This window comes from Xylocopa sonorina, chromosome 6 (genome assembly GCF_050948175.1).
Source record: "Xylocopa sonorina isolate GNS202 chromosome 6, iyXylSono1_principal, whole genome shotgun sequence".
NCBI classification, from domain to species: Eukaryota; Metazoa; Arthropoda; class Insecta; order Hymenoptera; family Apidae; genus Xylocopa; species Xylocopa sonorina.
This window is the reverse complement of record NC_135198.1, coordinates 6,342,716-6,365,421: the sequence shown is the minus strand read 5'-3', so window position 1 is coordinate 6,365,421 and position 22,706 is coordinate 6,342,716. Positions and strand designations below refer to the sequence as shown.

General features: G+C 39.3%; 2 protein-coding genes and 1 long non-coding RNA gene across 3 annotated transcripts in view; 1 reads left to right on the top strand and 2 right to left on the bottom strand.

The window, feature by feature from the left end:
* LOC143424588 (uncharacterized) overlaps window positions 1-22,706 on the bottom strand; it is a 130,394-nt gene that overhangs the window by 39,433 nt on the left and 68,255 nt on the right. The window lies entirely within an intron of this gene.
* On the bottom strand, window positions 992-6,004 carry LOC143424545 (uncharacterized). Its single transcript, XM_076896680.1, has 4 exons — window positions 5,761-6,004; window positions 4,536-4,862; window positions 2,022-2,693; window positions 992-1,347 (listed from the first exon to the last, which is right to left on the bottom strand). Exons 1-4 carry the CDS (start codon window positions 5,998-6,000, stop codon window positions 1,135-1,137), a joined length of 1,452 nt encoding a protein of 483 aa, XP_076752795.1. The 5' UTR covers window positions 6,001-6,004; the 3' UTR covers window positions 992-1,134.
* On the top strand, window positions 9,652-10,797 carry Def2 (defensin 2). The gene is made up of 2 exons (XM_076896340.1): window positions 9,652-9,787; window positions 10,544-10,797. The coding sequence occupies exons 1-2, from the start codon at window positions 9,694-9,696 to the stop codon at window positions 10,747-10,749; spliced, it is 300 nt and encodes a 99-aa protein (XP_076752455.1). The 5' UTR covers window positions 9,652-9,693; the 3' UTR covers window positions 10,750-10,797.

The following is a 22,706-nucleotide window of genomic DNA, read 5'->3' as shown; positions in this document are numbered from 1 at the left end:
TGCCAGTGCGGCTTCATACATTTCGAAACGATGCTGAGCTCATGTTTAGGGAAATTTCTCAACTTCATCTTTAAATATTGACCAGTAAAATAGAAAATAATTATTAATATATATCGTGCGATTATTTTTGTCAGAACATTCGTGTTGCATCTGTTTTAGAATCAAAATATTAGCAATTTTTTAAATTCGTTATCATTTTGATGGAAACACAGTGCAGCGTGCGAGGATCGAACTTTCAAGAGGCTCCTGCGAAGTGCTTTCCTCGCAGCTCGTTTTCAAGCCGAGGCGTCGAGTCGAATTGGAAAACTAACGAATAATTATTTTCCCAGACTCTCAGGTTTCGTGGAAAGAAAAGTTCTCTCGTTCTTCGCACACTGTTTCGCCCTTGCGAAGAGAAGAAGCAACACAAAAAGACGCGAGCGAAGACAAAAAAGAAAAAAGAAAGGAAATTCAATCCCCGACTTTGGAGAGCGTCAGAAAAAAAAAAGAATTTCGGATAAAGATAATTTCGTGCGCTTTCTTATTAGCAAACATCACTGCACACCACTGAAGTTAGAACTTTTTCACGCAGAGTCTGCACAATAATATTTTTATTTTCACCAAAAACACAAAACCATATTCTTATTTTCCACCAAGCTATTTTACAATCAACGTTTCGTTTAAGTATTTTCACGTGAATACGTATATCTCGTGTGTCATCGTGGAACAGCAGTTGACAGAAGAAGAACGCAAACGGGTTATCTCGACACAATCGCTCGCAGCAAATTATTCACGTTCCTAATAATGAGTGTCGACGAAAGTAATGAAATTCTGAAGCTGGTTGCCGCGAACTTGTGTCGTCAAGGCGAGGGGATAGGAACGATAAAATTTGAAACAGAAATTGCTAGACGCGAACTTACGCCAGCAATGGGCAGAAATGAAACACTGGATGACGCGAATTCACGTCAGCGGTCGTGAAATGTGTTAAGAGGGATGTGTGGATGGAAAAAGAAGCGTCTCGATTCTCGTGGCAACTCGTTAAATCAACTTAAACGAGGCTCTCGGTAATCTATTAGGTCGCCTTTAATCTCTGAATAAATCCTTAAACGAAGAAGCGTTAATTAAACGGGACAGCGTCGTGTTTGTGCTTCCATACTATTTGACGAAGAGATCTTTGAGCGAGGAGCAAATCGACGGCTCGCAGGACTCGGTTTGCTCTTGTTCCTTGTTACCGCTCGAAAACCAACTTGCCACTTTGCTCGATCTTGATTTATTCGGCGAGACAGAAGGCTTCCCGGACGAGCTCGATGCTTCCGCGTCGCTTCCTCTTTGCGCGGTTAAAATTTTCTCGATCGCGCTACCTAATACCTGCGAACAAAGTTGTTTGCGATATTACGAGAAACTCTGCGACCTTCTTCGAGCGTGAAAAGCTGAATTTCATCTCGCGAATCTGTTTTAATTAAGCCTCGACATTCGTCTGTAATGATTCCATCGTTCGATCGAGTCTCAAAACTTGGTACACGCGCAAGGAAAATTCGTAAGAAATCGAGTAATAAATTGTAACCCTTTGCACTCCTTTCGTCCAGTGTGACATTTATATCAGTAAATGAAAATAAAGAAACAAACGTGAGTTCCATAATTATATAAAATTGTAACAAAGTTCGAGAGATAATTCATTATTTCCATCGATTGTAAGAGTATCCTAGCAGGTCTAGAAATTATTAAATCGACAAATCCTATCGTCAAACTAATAAATGAACGATCACTGAAAGCTAATTCATATTAAGAGGAACTCACATTTCACAAATAACAATCATCTAATTAGAAATAATATCGATGTGTCAAGCTCAGTTCTCTCATTTCACAGAAAACTAACACTCCCTCCTATCGATAAAAAAAGAAAAACGAACGAAAGTCCTCGCAATAACTACTAAACAAAATTGCTAACAAGCATCAGTCGAGGCGCCTTCTCCTACCAAGCAAATTTCGAGAAACTGGCGAAAAAATCGAGTGCAAAGGGTTGAACAGGAACCAGAACACACCTGAGCGTCCACCTTAGTCCCGCTGGTGTCATCCCAGACGACTTTGTGTCTGATCTCGCCGATAGGAGACGTCTTGCCAAGCGTGTCCTTCACCACTTTGACCACCTTCGACTTGTCGAACTTGAAGTTCAGACTGGCCGTGATCAAGTCCTCCGATTTCTGCTTCTTCGACATCGGCTGGTGCCTCTTGGCGAACCAATTGGACGGCGCCATGATGCTGCTGGCTGCAGCCTTCGAGGAGCCAGCGAGCTTGCTCTTAGCCCCGTGAAGGATCGACACGTCGAAACTGTTCGAGCGGAAGCTCTTGAGCCGGTTACGCTTCTGTTCCGCGGTTTTCCCTGACCAGCTCGACTTGCTCTCCTCTCGCGAACTGGTCGCCTCGTCCCCGCAACGGTTGATCTCCGTCGCTGAGGACGCCAACGAGTTCAGGATCGATATCAGATCGGTGTTGGAGCAGACGATGCCAGCCGCGCCGGAAACCGAGGCGCTGATGGCTCGCGGCACTTCCGAGGCGCGCCTCCTCAGAGAGGACGTCGGCGACACGGACGGGGCGGGCATTTCGGAGAACCGTCGTTTCTGATATTGCGTGTACCGTTCCGTCGAGCTGTTGCCTTCTAACGGCTGGATCTCGCACACTTGTTCCGTCGACGTTTTGTACATCTTTAAACGCACCTGGGGAATGGTTCACTGCTAATCGAACACGTCTCTTTCCTGCGTTCCGCAGTGTTTCTCTTTCCGCGCCCCTCGAGTGCGATTGGCGAACCGTCTGGAGCTTCGTTTAAATAGCGTGTACGCTGTCATACGTGATTATTCGAGCCACGGAGACTTTGAAGCCTAAGTGATCGTCTGTTGTTGCCTTAAAGGCAGCGGCGGCTCGCGTGTAAGCACTGTGGAACTGTGCAGCACCCTCCATTTCCGTTTGATATTATCGAAATGATTTAATACAGCGAGTCTTTTTTCTTCCATTCTCTATTTGTACTTGTATAATGTATAATTCTTAGGTTTAATGATAGTAGCCATTCTACGGTTTATGAAAAAGATGTAAAAGTCTTTATATGGAACTCTGTGCAGTACCTCTACTAATTTTAGCCACGAGCCGCCACTACTTGAAGGGTCTTCTTAACCTTTTGACTATTGTTGGCGTCTAAAGAGAATTAGAAAACTTGCGCTTGTGGGCGTCTAAAGGCGCTTAGAAAGCTTGAGCTAGTGATATTGTGAGCGTTTAAGATACTTGCGCTTGTGATACTGTGGACGCGTGGAAAACTTGCGATGGGATACTATGGCACTTGGAAAACTTACGCTTGTAATATTGCGGGCGTCTAAAGGCGCTTAGAAAGCCTGAGCTTGCGATACTGTGAGCGTTTGGAAAATTTGCGCTTTTGGTACTGTGGACGCATGGAAAACTTGCGATGGGATACTATGGCACTTGGTAAACTTACGCTTGTAATATTGTGGGCGTCTAAAGGCGTTTAGAAAGCTTGAGCTAGTGATATTGTAAGCGTTTAGCATACTTGCGCTTGTGATACTGTGAATGCGTGGAAAACTTGCGCTCGTGATATTGCAGGCGCCCAAAGGCGCTTAGAAAAATTGCAGTGCAAATTGCAATGCAGAATACAAAGAAGATTCAGTGTTTTGATTATTTGAATATACTTTCTCAGAGATGCACGCCTAACAAAAAGTTTCACAGATACGACTGGTGCATCTCAATCTCCGCCGTAGTCAAAGGGTTAATAGAGCTATTGATTTTAATGGGCCGATTGGGCTCTTCACATCTTAATAATTACGGCAACGACAGCGTATGTGCCATGCGTATTTAATAATAATCGAGAAATCGTATTCTGAAAATTTCCGATGATATCTATTTTAAAAAGTTAAATAAGCGTACGGCTACAGTTTATGACCGTTTTGCTAAGAGAGACTGCTGGAGAGGTTGAGTTTATCAGCTTGGAAACAATTTCTGATTTCCACAACGGGAACAGGCCATTTTCCATCGTTAAGCGCCTGAAGCTAGGACTGTAACACCAAGCACCACCAACTGCGAAATTATCTTTATAAATTCTCGAATGAAAGCAAATATTTTTTGAAATTTTCACTAGCCTGGGAGCATGAATCGTGCACGAGAACGGAAAGGGGTCACGGTGCAACGTAATCCTCGGTTAAAAGCAAGCAAAATATCTCCTGCAACAATATTCGTGGTACTTCTATTAGTCTTCTACGCGTTATTTGTACTCTCGTTTCAAACATATGTACAGCTGTTCGAGAAACAAACCGTAGGCACTGCGACTTCAAAAGTCGCGACGTGGAGCGAGAAACTTCGATTCGTGAAAAATTCACTTAAATACAGAAGACGAGAATTCACACGCGATTTTCCTGTTAGCTCGAAGATATGTACAAACTTACGTCCGCTAGTTCGATTCGTCTGTATCGCGCTTTATCCCTTATAAAACTAACTTGAAATTCCTGTAACGGGAAGAGAAATATCGTTCAACGAAGGGAACGTTGCGAAATTTTTACCTTCCTCGCTTTTATCTCCGCGATATCATCCATTATGTCCAACTGTAGATTGTGCGTGCTCCCGCTGTTGCTTGGCGGCCCGGATACTCTTGACTCCGAGTCTCGACGACTTGGCAATATCCTGGTCGCGCCTCCGAGCGGGAATGCGGCGATTGATTCGCGACGATTACGACCGAACAGAGTCGGTGGAACTTTGGATATTGTCACGACTGAATGTCGACGGCCGCCTTGTTGCGGGGCTGGCGCCTGCGAAAGGGTTGCCAGGAAGGCGGCTTCCCTGGCTGAAGGTCCTGATCCTTCTCCGCCGCGTTCGCTTAGTCGCCTCACCTGTCGACACGGAATCAGAATTTCTATCGCGACTGCTGTTCGATTAGATCAGACTTGGTGGTATCTGCGTTTGCAATACTGGACTACTTTTGATTGTTAACACTTTGACGCACATTTCTGGCCATGCGATCGCTTTCAGAAACATATATTTTTTATTTTCGATCGTTTATGAATGTACTTGATGAAATTGGGTGTAAGTTGTATGTTTGGAGGTGAAAATTATCACATTTTACCACAGTTTTTTCTCAAGAAACTTACGGCGGCTATAGTCGTCATTTGCTCAGCATGTCATCTTTTTATTCGCGAAGCAAATGACGGCTATAACCGTCGTGACGACTATACGGCATTTGCTTTACTAATTCATTGTATTTACTTAATCATCAGTAATGGTACCAAAATGGCGGAGTCGCGTCTTAGACGCGAAGATGTTAGCGATAGATCAAAAGTTCTATTATATGGAAACAGAGGCGAAAACAAGTATTTTCGAGGAACTATTTTGCTTGTTAAGGTTCTAATGGCGAATGTTGAAGGATCGTCACCATACACATTTTCTTGAAAAGTATTGCTATGCAATACTATAATAAAAGCTAGCACATGATAGAATATTTTATGCTAATATAATTAAATAATAGTAAGTTAAGAAGCTAACTAAAACCAATATTATTATATGTTAAAATGTTAATATTACATTTCCATAGGCAAACACGTTCTTAAGAATATTCCATTTTACGCGTACGTAAACGATATTTAAGATCAAGACGTACATATACGTTCCCTTCTAATCTTTAAAAAGAATGTTACGCAACGTTGTATCCGGCGATTGATCGCGATGTATTAAAAATATACGACCGTGAAAGGGGACTCGTCAGTGTGTTCTTGCTGCCGTAGTTATCGGTACCTGAGACGCGGTTATTCCGGAAGTGCACTGCGGGGTTGGCAGAGAGTGCTTCCTTGCTTCTCTCCATGGGGACAATAGATAAGGGTTCAAGGATGGCGAGTCTGGATCCAAGCATCGCGGGGGCGATTCGTTTCTCCGCAATTCCGCTTCCTCTTCTCCCAGCGTGCTTTCCTCGACGATGATCTGTGGCTCGCCGCTGCTTCCGGCGCTCAGGTTCGGGCTGTACGACTGTCGTCTCATTTTGGCTCTGTCCTGTTGGCTGTTGTCTGTCCTAGAATCGAAACGAAAGAATCTTCCTTTATTTTACTTTGTTAAACAAAAAGAGACTGCGATAAATCCATCGAATATCTCTCAAATGTATCGCACTGTCGAGTTTATAAATGTTACGTGAAATTGGAAAGGGGACACGTTTAAATCCTCCTTTATTTTACGTCAGACGTATTAAACAAAAAGAGACTGCGATAATTCCATCGAATATTTCTCGAATGTATCGCACTGACGAGTTTATAAATCGGAAAGGGGACACGTTTGTGCATTTTAGGGGAAAGAAATAGTAATTCAACAAGTTCAGATCTGCGACGCTGACAAACTTCCATCGATAGAACAATGAAGAAGTTTTGGAAAGTTGATTCATGTCCAAAGTTGGATCGATTCGTTTTCGCTGGGTGATCTCGCGCAGGGAATGCTTAGAATTTCAAATAGCCTCGCAACTCAATTCTCATAGGACGGCTGTGACGTTCCTGGACCGATTCGATGGCATTCCACTTGATATCGACTTCGGTTCGGAGTTTCCATTGACATATCGTACCCCTTCGTTAATTAAAACACGATTTCATTGTACCGTAACTTCAGTCAATAGGCGCGTAGTTATTTTTATTTAGATTATGCTCTCATGCGCGAACATTTTGTGCTTATTGTAATTTCAACCTTGCTTTTCAAATGAAACTGAATAAAATTATAGAGAAATTTATTTTTCTTTATTAAAGAAAGAGTAGAATATATTTTGCTGAATTATGTTTCTTTACAGTTCTTTGGGCTGTAAATAATTTAGATCATTAATTGTAAAATTTATATTTATAGAGCTTATATTCTTTTTTTATTTACTGGCATCGAGACACGTTCGATAAAACAGTGCGAAGCACTGATATCTGGAATATCAATTTAAATTCGATAAGAAACATAACTGCAAAGTGACCTCGATCTTTTAATCAGTAACGCGCGTAGATTCGCTCCTTTTCTTATTCTTCGCACATGATTAATTGAAATCAGTCTTCCTAAGTCTGTTTTCCAACTGCACGTATCGCAATCGACTATATTGCTGACCTGCGTACTTTCCCAGCAGCTTTATCCTTCGTTTATCCGCGTTCCTTTTTTTTTCTACATAATTATCCACGCATTAAACGGTTCAGTAGAAATATATCAGAAATTATCATACGAGTCGATCGAATTTATTTAGTAACAACAGACGGTTTTACCCTGACAGACAGAGTTTTCCTTATACCAGTTACTGGCACATCTCATCGATAGTTCGATCGATTATATCTCCTTTTTCCTCGTTCGAGCTACGAATGCATCGAGCATGCGAGCAATCGAGTAACAAAGCGTCCGCTGAACTTGAATTTCTTTGGAAACTTGATGATACGAGTGTCGAATATAGCGGCCCATTGTAACTGGCGGTAGAAATCCATTCATCTGAACTCGTTTAGGCTCAGATCACGTTAGATAATACACAGACTAAGGTGATTGGGATCATCACTCGGATCATTGCACGTAATCTGTTATGGGAAGATAGTTTCGTGGCTACGACTCTCTTTTATGTTGGATGGAACGACCATAAGGGTCGATTTCCGTCGAGAAGGGGCCTCTTCGAGTGACTGAGATGCATCAGAATGGTCCAAGAGGACATCAGAATTGATTAGAAATTACGCAGGTTAAACTTATTCCACCGCAACTTTTTCAAAAGCGCAGTTTTCTATGGAAATGGACATTTTCTGTGGTTGGTAGGTCTGAGAAGGTGCCAAGTCTAATAGGTTAATCTCAACTTTGTGGTATTCATAAAGATTCGAGTGACTGAGATGCACCAGTCGTATCACACTGCAGGAATTCATTACAGCTACACCGTGAATGGTCCAAGGGGACATCAGAATTGATTAGAAATCACACAGGTTAAACTTATTCCACCGCAACTGTTTCAGAAGCGCAGTTTTCTATGGAAATGGACATTTTCTGTGGCTGGTAGGTCTGCGAAGGCGTTGAATCTAAAAGGTTAATCTCAACTTTGTGGTATCTATACAAATTTCCCAGTGTCAAAAGGGTTAGGCTTATATCTATCATTGATGCCATTCATTACGCAGCCATGGATTTTTCGTGCTGGCAAAACGATCCACAGTAGATTGGGCAATACGAAATTAAGACAGCAAGAAGAGTTTAGACAAATAGAGTAGGTGATCTAGCGAAGAATTATCTGATCATCGATTTACCATAGATTTCTATGAGAATATAAAAGCAAAATACTATTTTACTATTCTACAAATGTAGTAGATTAGTTAATAAGAAATTAAGATAGACAAGAAGAGTTTAGACAAATACAGTAGATAATCTAGCGAAGGATTATCCAATCATCGATTTACCATAGATTTCTATGGGAATATAAAAGCAAAATACTATTCTACAAATGTACTGCAAGGTATTCCTTATTCGATCACCCACTGTATAATTTTATTCTGCAAATAAGTCGTCTAATTGCTTCGCAAGTGCGAGTTAAGTGACACATGTGATTTTGAATAAGAATATAAATGTGTAAAAATTGAGTGAAAGAAAGGATAAACAAATATCACGTGAATCAACTCTCAAGTTAATTACACTGAATCATAGTGTGACAATATTATGAATCTCGAAAATTCGACGATATTGTCGGTTACAGCCAGGATATCAGATTCTCAAAAGAAATTCGTTCTTTCGCGGACGATATCGATTTATTACACGCGGTGTATTTTTATCCGTAGAATCAGCGAACTTCTGCTTTCCTTCGCGGCTCATCGAGCCGAATAATTTTTCTGCATACAAAGGGGCTGGAAATTTGAAACACGTTTTACTTGAAACTCTCCAGCGGATTAAACTGGACGAGTTCCCTCGGATCAAGGAGCGAAAATGCACGTTGGTGACTAACGAGATTCTGGTTGCCACTTTGGCCAAACTTTGCCAAACTTGGCCAAAATTTGTCGCAACAAAGATCTGTGACACTAAACTAACAGAGAAGAGGTACGATCTTCTTTTTTTAGTACCTTTTCTCTATGGTTTCGAGGATAGTAAGCGTTATGCGAAGTAAATAGCGTTTTTCCGTCACGTGCGAGGAAAATAGCGTTGTTTATAAAACACTCTGTAGAAAATATCTCGACACTCGTTTCTGTCTTTGGATGAGGAAGTTCGATAACACTAACTACAAGTTCAGATATCGTTAAAACGTTCCAGTCAGAGTGTTACACATTCGTTGTTTATCTCAACCATTTTGTTCTTTCATTCGCATAGTAATCGTGGTTATAATTAGATCGTGGGGATGTTTATGCGTTTATCGGAACAGGGCAGGAACGTGCAGGAAATCGCGGGATTGAAACGCCAAAAATATCGACAGTGAGATGCAGGTTGCGACATTTCATAGATAGAGCGGAGTTTTTTCCAGTGTTTTTAAATGTTTCTGTTAATAATCTGCTGAGGCATAATGCAAGAGGGATTTCCGTCCTGAATCGAACCAGGAAAAGCTCGAGACCGAGGAGACGTTGGTGGGGAAATAAAAGATCGCGGCTTATGATTTGATCAAGTATATAAGCCAGCTGTCTTCGTCCCAACGGCATCGTTCGAACGCGACTCAGATCGAAAGAATTATTGATCTCTCGATTTTATCGAAGGTTTTCGCCCTGCGCTTTGTCAAGAATCATGAAGCTCCTCGCCCTTTTCGCTGTTCTCGTCACCGTTGCTTGTGTCTCCGGTGCTCCAGGACTCGTCTACGATGGTCCTACGTATGAATTAAGTGAGTAATCTATTTGGACTGTTTCTAAACTAAATAATTATGGTTTGTATTTTACTGGTCAGTATTACACTTTAAAATTAAACATATTATATATATATATATATATATATATATATATATATATATATATATATATATATATATAATAATCTAATATTCTCATAGAATAAAAAATAATCTAATCTAGCCAATATTAGCCGTAATTTAATTTAATGGACAAAAAATAAAATTTTATATATTTATTTTGTGTATAAAGATATTTGAATGAGACTTACAATGGGTCTGTAATAAAATGGATTTAATACTGTGATTTTCCTACTTTAAATTGTTAGTTTATTAATTTTATACTGACCATAACGGTTCTATAACCAGCAATTAATTCTATACTGACCCTAGTTTTATTAGTAGCTTAAAGTAGTCTCGTATCTTAAAGCGATTCATATATTGAGTTAGTAAGAAAGTATTCTCGGTGTTCGCATACAAATAGCCTTACGATTGTTTTGAGAGACTTCTGGTCAATGTGTTACCATTTTCTCCTTTTGACAATTGACGTCAGTCGCATTTGAGTTTAATTAGAAGCAAGTTGTGCATCATTTTGTTCGTAGTTAGAGTCAACTTGACAAAACTCAACTTATTTCAAACTGGAAAACTGAAAATATTTTTTGCCAACCCATGAAGATACGATTCAATAAAATCTACTATCCTGCGATCCTGATCGCAGTCCACGTGTTGCTAACGAACTGAAATGTTTATTAGGACAAATCGACGAGCCTGAAGTGAACATTGAAGACGAAATGCCATTGGGAGAGCTTACACCCCTTCGACATCGCAGGGTAACGTGTGACGTTCTGTCTGCATCGACACTGTGGTTCACCGCGAACGATTCTGCTTGTGCCGTTAGGTGTCTGGCCCAAGGACGTAAAGGTGGCCGTTGTGAAAACGGAGTATGCATTTGCCGTTGATAAAGCATTCGAGTGATATGCTACTGGTTCATTCGTGTCGGCACGATTGTTCTAACTCACACATTAAACAGTATATTTACGTTACGCTAGATAAAACCATTTCTGTGTAAGAAATTTGTCAATTTTATTAGGTGCATACACTGTCACTGCAATTCCACACCGATGTTCAGAATAAATTATTAAGACAAAAGAAATTGTGACATAAATTTCTTCCATTGTACACCTTAACTACATTTCAGATTTCAGTGAGTTTTACTCTTCTGGGTGTAATTATTATATCAATACTCCAGTTGTTAACATAGTCAAGTATCATAAAATAGTATATGTTATACGAGAAACGTTCGTTAATGTTTTTTTGGGAAAAAACCATGGCTTTTTTCAGTTGCATTAAATATGGCTGAAGAGGTTCCTAAGAGGGAGGGTATAACGCGCCCCAAGTAAGGACATTACGTTCAAATGGGTGCAATATAAGTTGCCATGATCGAAATGGTCAAGCTACAAATGCTTGTCGATAAAAGTTAATATATAATAATTGGTAAATGATAAAGAATTGATTACGATCCGTTGAAGAGAAGGCGACAGTTCTAACTTCGGCTAATTTCTTTTGGGGTACTACCTGTGTCGTTTTTTAGTTGCTGTCGTTAATTACCATGGTTAATTATCGTTGTTTTTCAATGCTATCGTGCTGCAAATATGTATTAAATTTATCGCGTTGCGTTTTATGAATATCATGTCTCTTCTGACATAATTGTTAGAGAATTACTGTGTATTCTTCGTTTATCAAGACACGCAATTTGAAACTAAAATGGCACCTTAACTAATAACACATTTTCTGTATTAATATACGAGCCTATCTCTGACCATATTTTTACTGTATAAAGACTACAGTTTTTATATCAAGTCAAAGAGACGAAAGCTTTTTGACAAAAATTAAAAAACACAGTTCGTTTGGTTCTGATGGAAACAGCAGGTAACATTAATTTGATAAACACAACTGATTAAATTACAGTTAAACGAAACTACGTAATGGTGTGTACTTTTAATTTATCGATAAAGGAATAAATACTTCCTCTCAAGATCACTATTAACCCTTTGCACTTGAGGGCTTGGAAGCAGTGCCATTTAAAAGTCTTCGAACTCAAGGGCTTCTCGATAGAGACAATGCAAATAATTCAAAAGAAATCGCGATAACTTCATTTATTCTGTTAGCAAATTACGAATGAAAGCTTCGTTCGTGTGACTATTAAAAAAAACTGTTACTTTTATTATTATGCTATTACTTTTATTTCGCGTTAAAGGTTAAAGCGAAAGTGCGATATCGCATGCGATGCATCGCAACATCGTTCACTATTTTCTATGCGAAACTATTTTTACTACAAAACGTTGCTCTATTCTTAACCATCGATATTTCAGTTTTTCCAGCACTTTCACTTTAACGATGCAACGAAGACTTCACCGTCTTTTGGACTCGCATTGCGTAATGGTACTCGTGTAGCACACGGTCAGAGAGAATGTTCTCTCTTGTGAATCGAAGAGGAGCATTTATAGCCTCGCGAGTGCATTTGTGTACATTTCATGCACGCGTTGATAAAGTACCACGCGTTACTGTACGATTTGCTGAAAGTTTCACGAAAACGTGATATTTCTTTTTTTAAAAACGAAACCGTTCCACCGTACTTGTGATACGCTGCACGTTTTAAATAATCACTTACACGTAGACAACGTGCGATAAAATGATTATATCAAATTTCATCGCTTTCTTCGTTAAGAGTGAAACGATTTTCAGGATCGAATAAAATTTTGAATATTTTCCATTGAAATGTGGCACGAGCATGTCCATTCTGTAACTCGTTGCACGCAGAGGGGATATTAAAATTGAAAAACGCGTTTCCCTCAAGTTTTCTATCGAAATGGAAATTTTCTACCGCTGGAAGCAATGAAATATTCTTTGCTGGTAGCGAACAGTTAAATTCACTTCTAAAATGATTTAACTTATTATTACGATATCATAATATCAATATCTTGTTAATAAATTGGAAAAGAATACACGTGATGTTTAATATTCACTAATTGAAGAGTAATGCGTAACAACGAGTGATTTATTACTCCAAGGTGGATTGTATTTGCGTTATTGTTTCCTGTTGATCGTGTAAGAACGATTTTACGCTTTTCCGATATAATTATTATAATTTTCCGATCCCTTTTACACTTCATTTGAATCGTATAATGAAATTATTAGGTGCAGCAATGCATCGCAATCAACACGTTGCAATATTATGTTAATTTTATATGGATTGTCGCACGTTGTGCCAGAATGAATTTTTATGCGAATATTTAAGTATGCATCCAATATTTTATGCATAAATAAAATTATTCTTAGCGTGCTTCATACTGCTTTAATTTTGTTTTAACATTGTAATAACAATGGTAGCCCTGGGGAATTTATAATTAATTTATAACTAATTTATATATCAATATGGCCCTATTATTCTATATTAACTTGTATATTAATATATAGTGAATTACATATTTTAAAATTTATTTTAGTTACGTATTTCTATTATTTTTGGCACGTTGATCACTAAAAATCGCCATTATATTGTGTTAGCAATATGTTTTACCCTAAAAATGTCCTGTAATCAGTTACTTTATCACGTTTCACACCGATCACGTAGAAGCGTACAATGTACGGACGAAATTTCTCAGATGATTCCCTAATCGCGTAAAATTGTATGTTCGTTTCCGTTTTATCAACAAGCTCTACGATCATTTACCTCATAATTTCACGCGTGCGAAGAAAATTTTAAACACAACAGGTCCCTTATCTGCGAAACTGCCATGCGCTGCTGCACAGGTTTCGCACGTGTCTCGAAAACATTACAAGAATTTGCATACGTAACACCAAATGAAAGTTGATTTACTTATGCTAATTCTAATCCACAGAATCGACGAATATTCTACTTATCTTCGTAGATGCCTGAACATTTGATCGAGAAACGATTTCGACGGATGGAAATGGACGAAAAGAAAATGGCGGTGGACCGTGGAAGATCGTCACCTGCGATTTGACCAGGTATATAAGCCAGCTGTCCTCATTCTGTCGGTGTCAGTCCAACGTGAGACGATTCATTAATCTTCGAACGAAGAGAGCGTTATTACTTTTACAATTTTAATAAGCAATTCTGTCTTGAATTTTTTCGAAACATGAAACTTCTCGTCTTTTGTATCATTTCTGCTACCATCACGTACGTTCTTGGTGCTCCACAAGCGGTCTATGATGGCGATCTTTACGAATTGAGTGAGTAACTTATGTTATTTTGATAGAATTATTAGTAGTCGATGTATGTTGTCTTAACACGTTTCGTGTCGAACCGATTTTTGGACATTTTCAGTTAAGTCGTACACGTTCCACGCTTTTTTTCTTCTGGTGTATTATTTTACCATTTTTGCAATAGCATAAAGACTATAATTATCAAGAAAGAGGAAATGTAACGTGACAAGATGAAGTCTTGCGTAATGTAGGAAAGTAGAGCAGTATTTTAACCCTTTTGAGTGCCAGATAATGCGATTGCTTTTGTTCAGTGCTTAAAAATGTCAGCTACTCGATGAGAAGAGTGCAATAGACTCGCAAGAATGGCACAGCAACAATAACGCAAGATTTGCTGCTGAAGAAGTAGGAAACAGCTTCATCGAGATGCCTGGAACTTTGAGGCATAGAAATTGAGAATTGCCAACAAGCTGCTTGGAACTTTGAGACGTGGAAGTTGAGAGACGTTATCGTACTCCATGCCACTTTCAGGCGTAAAAATTGAGAAGTGTTATCGTACTCCATGGCACTTTTAGGCGTGTAAATTAAGAAGCGTCCATCGCTTCGTCTTCGAACTTTGAGAGATAAAAATTGACGATTACTATCGTGCTGCTTGGAACTTTGAGACGTAAAAACGGGCAATTACCATCGCGCTGCTTGGAACTTTGAGACGTAAAAAAGCGATAGTGCTGTGTACAGTTGCCACGAAGCAATGAATTTCATTTTTCAGAAGTTTACGTCACAAGTTTCTTCGCATTCTTTGTTTTACAACGAGAATTTCGAACGCAGCGTGGATCGTGTACACCAAACGCGGCACGAAACGCGTTGAAGAACCTGAAATACATATCTTTCGTACGATATAAATTTGTGACAGTTCAATATACGTCTGTTACTAATTGCTACGAATTTTTCAGGACCAATCGAAGATGGAAACGGAGCAGTAGACGCAGAAATGGTAATGGTCGATGGTCCCTCGGTGATGTCACACGTTCGTCATCGCAGAGTCACGTGCGACGTTCTTTCGTTTCAATCGAAGTGGATAAGCATCAACGATTCTGCCTGTGCTGTCAGATGCCTTGCTCAGCGTCGCAAAGGTGGCCATTGTAAAGATGGCGTGTGCGTTTGCCGCCATTAATGTAACTGCAAATCCACCGTAACGATCCTTTTACACCAACGCGTCGATTTTTCTATTCACTTCGTTCTATATTCATTTACTGCGCGCATTTTCATGCGAAGTTATTTTCAACGAATCGTAAATTTGTACAGATTTTAAGCTTTTCAATAAACAGACGTACATTTGCGTTTATTCACGAGATACCAGCGTCGATAATTGCGCGTTTGTTCCCTTTTCGCGTTTTCAATTCTGCGCAACTTGAACGTTGAATTTCGTGTGCTGCTCGTTCGTAATTTAAAGAATTCAGCAGGAATTAAATTTTAATCGTTCGCGTTTTATATCCGTTTCGCGTTCAACTTGTTGGACCGGATGCAGGGCTGGCTGGTGCACGCGTTTGCGGATAATTGTATTCTCAATTCGTTTCAATTTGTCTGTCATTTCCACGGGAAGAAGTAGCTGGGTTCTGCACGCGTAGAGGAAGTTTCGCAACTTCGTTTGTAATTTATTCGTTCGGTGTATCAAGCGCCAAGAACTTCGGTGGCGTAACAGAGAGAGAGAAGTTGGGAAGCAAAGAGTTCCCGAAAGTTGATCCACTTTCAAAGTTGGATTGATTCCTGTTGTGACTTAATTTCACGGGGACCGCTTAGAATTACAAATTGCACATTAGTTTTATTCCAGTAGAACGTATAACATTCTATCTGTGTTGTTCTTATTACTCTACGATTGCATAGTTGATTGTAATTGAATATAAAATACCATTTTGCTGTAATTACAGTCTGTGCCTTCATTATTGCATATATTCGAACGAGATGCTTCACGTTGGGTGTCCTAAACGTTAGGATGCTGCAACGAGATTATTCTCGTGTCAGAGTGCATGAATGTTATCGTCGATGTGAATTCCATAAGAAAATTGGAGCTTGAGGTGGCACCTAGTAGTTAAGAACCAGTGAATGTCATTGGTAATTCGAATAGCGTGACTCAAATGTCGAAATTGAACGCAATAAGACACAATTAATCTTGCTTCGACTAATTTTTCGATATTATGACGATTGACTAGTGATTTCTATTAGATACCACTTTGCAGCGTTAAGAACTTTGGTAATCAATGCGATAAGAGGCAGCATTATTATTGTCGGAATTTATTCTCTTTAAATTCCATTCTTCTAATTTATAGACGTCCTAAAAGCTATGATAAGTAATCTTAGCTTGTCACTATCACTCAATCGTTTCTTTTACTCGTATTGAACTTCTCACCCTTTAACTCTCCTCTCAACCCTTTTACTTCGACTTCTGCTTTATCTAAACCCTCAAACATCTCTACTTTCCCATGTATCGCGTGTCTTCACCTTGTCACGCGTACCTCACAAACTTGTAATCCCTGGCTTTGGAAGAATAAAGTATTGTTTTCAGCGAATCGTCGATCCTTAATTACCTCGATCCACACGCTACGCCTAAATTCGTTTCGATCTCGAGGCATTGGAACCGAATCGGATATCAGAGTCTGTAGAATCAGACTTCTACGTGAATATTTACTTTCTAAATTGTTTATATATAAAAAAAGTATTCATTTGAACGCGTTTTTGTGACGAATCGTAAAATATTGGAGCAAATTGCGACAGAGGAGCTGGACGATTCTGATTGATGGATTTGTTTAAAGCACGTTCTTCGCGCTTGCAAATGTTCAATGTTCCTCTTCTCGATTGTATTACTCGACATCCGCTCGTCCCATATTTTTTAAATCGGTTGTACTTCACGCAGAGATGGGGATAATAGGAACGTCGGATGAATCAAATTCACGAAGTGGAAGAGCGGGCAAAGAATTGTTAATTAATGAGCGGTTCGCTCTGCTGGAGGTTGAATTTAAAACTGCGATGTGCTGACTTCGCGACGATTACCAGGCTTTATCGTTTGAGGTCCATTAAGTGCGAGTTCGTTTCGATCAGCCGGCTGAAAATTCTGTTTCCCTGCCTTTGGTATAACGCACTTTTACTATTTTACGTTACTCTGATTTTTCAAAATACAGGTAAACGCGTCTTCCATAGATTATCCGGGAAAAGAAAATCGTTTTTATTATTAATAGCTACGATAATAATTATACTGTTATCGATTTTACCCCGTTGGTGCGATGAAAACGAACAAAAGGATATTAACAATTGAAAATGCTGAATCAGAAATGTTTGTTACGTGTATTATACAGTCATGCTTCCTTTGAAAGCGCATTCTACATTCATGCTGTTAAATTTGCAAAAGAAACTCCCTTCTTATACGGAGAACGTCCACTTTTATAAAATACCGTCCCGTAATAAATTAATAATAAAAGGTATGCGCTGTTCTGTTAATTGTCCACGTATAATATAACAGATAATAAAGTTCAAAGTTACTGCTATTTATCAGGAGTCTGAAACATTTATGATTCGACACAATAAAATTGTATCGCTGTTAAAGATTTAGCAGGCATTTCGATGCAGCTAACTTCATCAATTGAATTATGTTGGAATATTATCGTGATATCTCGTCACTTGAAATATACAACGCGATGGCAAAATTGATTCAACGTTCCAAGAATTTCTTTTTTAAACAAAAATAAGTGTTTTTATTCAGTCTAAGAATCAGGATACTCCATCCTGTAAGACTTTGGCTTAAACAGTTTCTCAGGTTAAGGCACTTGGGTTCCAAGTCAACTTCTTCAAATTCTTCGAAGAGAAGAGAGCAGTAAATTAATATTTAATCACAAAATTAGAGTATCTCTTATTTATACCCCGTTTCCAATAAATGACAGGACTCAATGATAGTCGAATAATTTTCAGAGATACGCGTGAAGAGGATTGCGCAGCGTAAAATTGCGATCTCGTACGAAATCGCAATTCCAAGTTACACAAATGAAATCCAAGGAGCTCAAACAGAGGAACAAAGCAATCATTTTTGAGTTCACGTTACAAGTTTGCTTGCGTTCTTCGTTTCGCAACGAGGACTTGAAAAATTAAAAGTAAAATTGCGACGTCACGCGGAATTCAGAGAACGCAAACGGAAGGACGAAGCAATAAATTTCATTTTCGAGTTCACGTTACAAGTTTGCTTGCGCTGTTCGTTTCAGAACGAGAACTTCAAAAATGAGAAGCAAAATTACGACGTCGCAGGGGATCGTTACGCGAACGGGACCCAAGGAACGCGAACGGAAGAACGTTGAATATTTAAAGATACGAGTGTCTTTAATGATTAAACTGTACCCTTGCGTTGCGAAAATACACTTCAACATTTTGCACTCACTCACTTTCAGCATTTCTCTACCTCTGTCGCTGTGCAAGCAATTGTAAAGCATTTCTATGGCGCATTATTGCTCCAGCGAAGCTCGCGATGCGGAAGTGACATAAAGAAGAGCAGAAGTTAGCGTGCCTTTTTCGATAGGCGGCACAAACAGTGGTCTTTGCTCTATCAACACTTAAACGCGTATCGACCGACGAGCCAGTGGGAATCGACAATGAGGCGCTTCATCGTATATAACTTGAACAATCTCTTACAGATGAAATCTTTTCGACTATCGAATTACTCGAAAGATTTCCAACACTTGAAACGTGCAGCCTTCCAATACTTTACAGGACACGAGAATTTATTTGCTCCATCTGAATCGCGACGTTCAAGGCGGTATTGTGCAGGAACGTTCAAACATTTGGACGCTTTCTTCCTATCACTTCTCTGTAGAAGTCGACGAGCGTTCTCTTCTCGCGATATTTTAAGAAAAGCGAGACATTTACTGGATTTCATCGAGCCAGTGGGAATCGACAATGAGGCGCTTTATCGTATATAACTTGAACAATCTCTTACAGATTAAATCTTTTCGACTATCGAATTGCTCGAAAGATTTCCGACACTCGAAACGTGCAACCTTCCAATGCTTTACAGGACACGAGAATTTATTTGCTCCAACCGAATCGCAAACATTTGGACGCTTTCTTCCTATCACTTCTCTGTAGAAGTCGACGAGCGTTCTCTTCTCGCGATACTTTAAGAAAAGCTCGAAAGCTCAACGTTCACTGGATCTCATCGAGCCAGCGTGCACTACTTTGAAGTCTAAGTATAAATCGTAACGCCACGGTGTTGCTAATCCGTGACAAACCGTGCAAAATGGAGGCCCCTGTTTCATTGAATCAAAGGTTTGACGGGCGCACCGTGACGCGCACGAGCGCAGCGCGCCTACGGAACTTGCTGCTTTGATGTTCGACGCCGAATGCACAATTCTTGGGAGTGTTACCATCGTCGGAATTGGGGCTAGCTGTGTCGCGAGCATTGCGAACTTGCGTCCAACTTTCATTGCACGCGGTCGCAACTGCCTTTGGGAACGTATTTAACCGGTCCGCAAAGCCAATTTAATTTAACGGCGCGTGTAGTTTGTCAAGGTGTACGCGTGTTGGACGTCCGAGGTCGGCTGATACAATCGAACGAGAGGTCACTTCGTCGAAGAAAATCGTCTAAGCGCAGGTCAGCAGAAATTCTATTCCCTTTAGAAAGGCTTCGATTAATTTATGCTGATTGAAAGATATCTGGGATTCATTTCATTCAGATTTCATCGATTTTCCTGCTCGCGAGATTAAAGTTCAGTTAGAAAATGTATTAATTCGTAGATTTGGAGAACTGAAAGAGGGTTACGCAATTAATTGGGTTACGCAATACGAAGTTGAAAATTTATTAGCAATAGTTTCTATTGGAAAAGTAGCAATATTTTAGCAACTATTTCTATTACTAACGTCCCCCAGCAGCAGAAAAGTTCTATTTCAATAGAAAACTTGAGGGAAATATGTATATTTCAAAAAGTTGCGATGGAATAAATCCCTCCTCCGTAATCAGTAATCAATGCTGATGTCACCTCACAGGGGACATTCGAGCGCGAAGGGTTAGAATTTGATTAAAGGCGATCGCTCTGTTAGAGAAAATCATCCACTCGCGAATCGTTAGAGGTTCTATTTTGTTTAGAAAGATTTCTAGGTTTCTTCTCTCTCTAGATTCGCAGAACTGGATAGAGATGACTAGGTTACGCGATTAGTAATTGGGATGCGAACGTGGAAGTCGTAAATTGGAATTTAATTAAAGGAGGTCACTCTGTTAGAATCATCATAAGTTCCATTTCATTTAGAAAGATTTCGACTAATTTTTGATTGTTGACCGGAACATGTAAATTTTATTCAGACTTACTCGTCAAATTTTCGTGCAAGATGAAAATTGAATTAAGGAACGTGGAACTTTATAGATTCAGAGAACTGAAAAGGGATGATTGGTTATACGCGACTTAGAGTATTAGGGGCGCGGAAGTGGAAGTTCGAAGTTAGAATTTAATTTTATGCGCGATTATCAGTCCAAGTGTACGAAGGCACGATATTTTAAGGAGCTTAAAGCTCCGAGAATTGGTTCTCGTTTTTCTATAACTGAATAGCCTCGTCGTAAGAAACCGTTGCTAATTTTCCACGTTCTACTGTCATTTTCGAGTAATATATTTAAGTACTCACTTTGCATCTCTGATTAACGAGGAAAAAACACGACTTGGCGATTACGCCAACTATTTTTCAAGTTTAACGATAGTCATTAGCCTATCCTTAACTTTTCTAACGATGAAACTTGCGCGAAAGGACCCTATTCAAAAACCCTATGTTTTCCAACTATGTTTTCCAACAATTATAAATTCTAACGGCATTTTAAAGAGCGTTCCAAGGCGCATCTTTTAGCATAGAAATTAGAGCAAAAAAAATTCCAAAATTTTTCCAAAAATCATGTCTAATTTCTATGCTAAAAGATGCGTCTTAGAACGCTCTTTAAAATTGGAATTTTTTATCTAGCTGCACGGCAAGTTACTTTTTTTTTAGTTTGTAATTTCAAAAACACCCCAATGGGGGGTATTGGGTGATTTTCGGAAAAATTTTGCGAAATTTTGATTTCTCGCCATATAGATAATGTTAACTAAAATTATAATGCAACAATCACCATATGGGTTGGTCCTTATATTTATTTGGTATGTATTTGGTAACTTTCCGTCGCTTCGTAGACAATTTATTAATCTTTTGCGTCGTTGATAGTTAATGAGATTTAATGACACGCGTAATGGCATGCGAATGAGGATGACCGTGAAATGGAAGATCGCGTTCTCATTTTATGTTGCCGTGAAGTTAAATTGAAATTCATGTATTTACGGAAAGTAATATCCTTCTCTATGTGACGATGTTAAAGTGGTCAACAGAAATGGAGTACGTCACTCAGAGCTCTCAATTACAGGGACGAAGTTAGAGAAAAGTCGTGCCAGTCCATGCGCGGATATTTCCTTAATAAAGTCTGCGGATATTTTATGCTGGAACACGCGAGTAAATAAATTTATATAGTTTCTGGTTTTTTAATTAGAAGAAATGAATTTCGAACAATCAAGAAACAATGCGGTTTGAAATTCGTCAAGTCAAGGGGTAGAGCTTTCAACTCTTCGCGCTACGAATTTATTTTTCAATTTTAACGCCGATAACTCTCTATCGTTTAAAGTGTTCCATTTGAAATTCACTTCAAAGGACAGTATTTACTCGCAAACAATTTTACTTACTAATTATATTAAATATAGCTCTGAAACTTTGTTGTAATTTATATTTGCTTCCTTTTTATATCCACCAATGTCGAGTCACACTCAATAAACTTGTGTAAAGGGTTAAACTTGGAAATTACAGAAATAATTACATGGAAATATATAAATGTTCCACTTTGAAAATTGTTATTTTCACGAAATTTGTAACAAGTAAAATAAACATTGCAAGTCTTGATCAACTCTGAATCTAAGATATTCGAGACTGACAAAATTTAATGCGTCTGCAGTTCGAGATGCAACTTTAAACACTGCTCGATGTAAAGTCTGCCAATCGAGCGTACTCGAACTGTGATTCCTTGAAAAGAAACCGAGTGATAGCTAATAAAGCAAAGACCTGGCGGGCGCAGCTTTAGATGGTCTATCGATCGAGCTTCGCGACCACCGTTCACCCCTAAAGGTACGTGCAAAGTTAAAAAGGGTGCACACAGAGTTCCTGATCACGCGTTCCTGTTAAACTTTCCTTTTTTCACGGTATGCACTTGCTAATGTCAGGCCACGTGACTTCTCGCACGTACACACGTCACAGCATCGATGCACTTTGACGTCACGGATTGTTTGCAACGCGGAGAACGATGCACCGGGGTAGCAAGTCGTTAGAAGATGTTAGCATGCGAAAGAAAACACGACAACGTGTTTTCTCGCCACCAGAACATCAGCGTTTACAAACTTTTCTGGCAAAACACGACGCGACGCTTTTAGGGCAGAGTTCGCGAAAGTTTCCGGACGAGAAGGGAACAAGTGGAACGAGAGCTTGCTACTTGAACGTTCCGTCAATTCAGACGGTCTTTTGTCTCATAGAGTTGAGAAAAATTAAAGACAATATTTTTTTATATAATATTATGACACGATATTTGAGTTTTTCTGAAGATGAAACCTCGACAGATCGATTTGCCAGCTCAGAACCCCTTTAATACGTGAATTTCGAA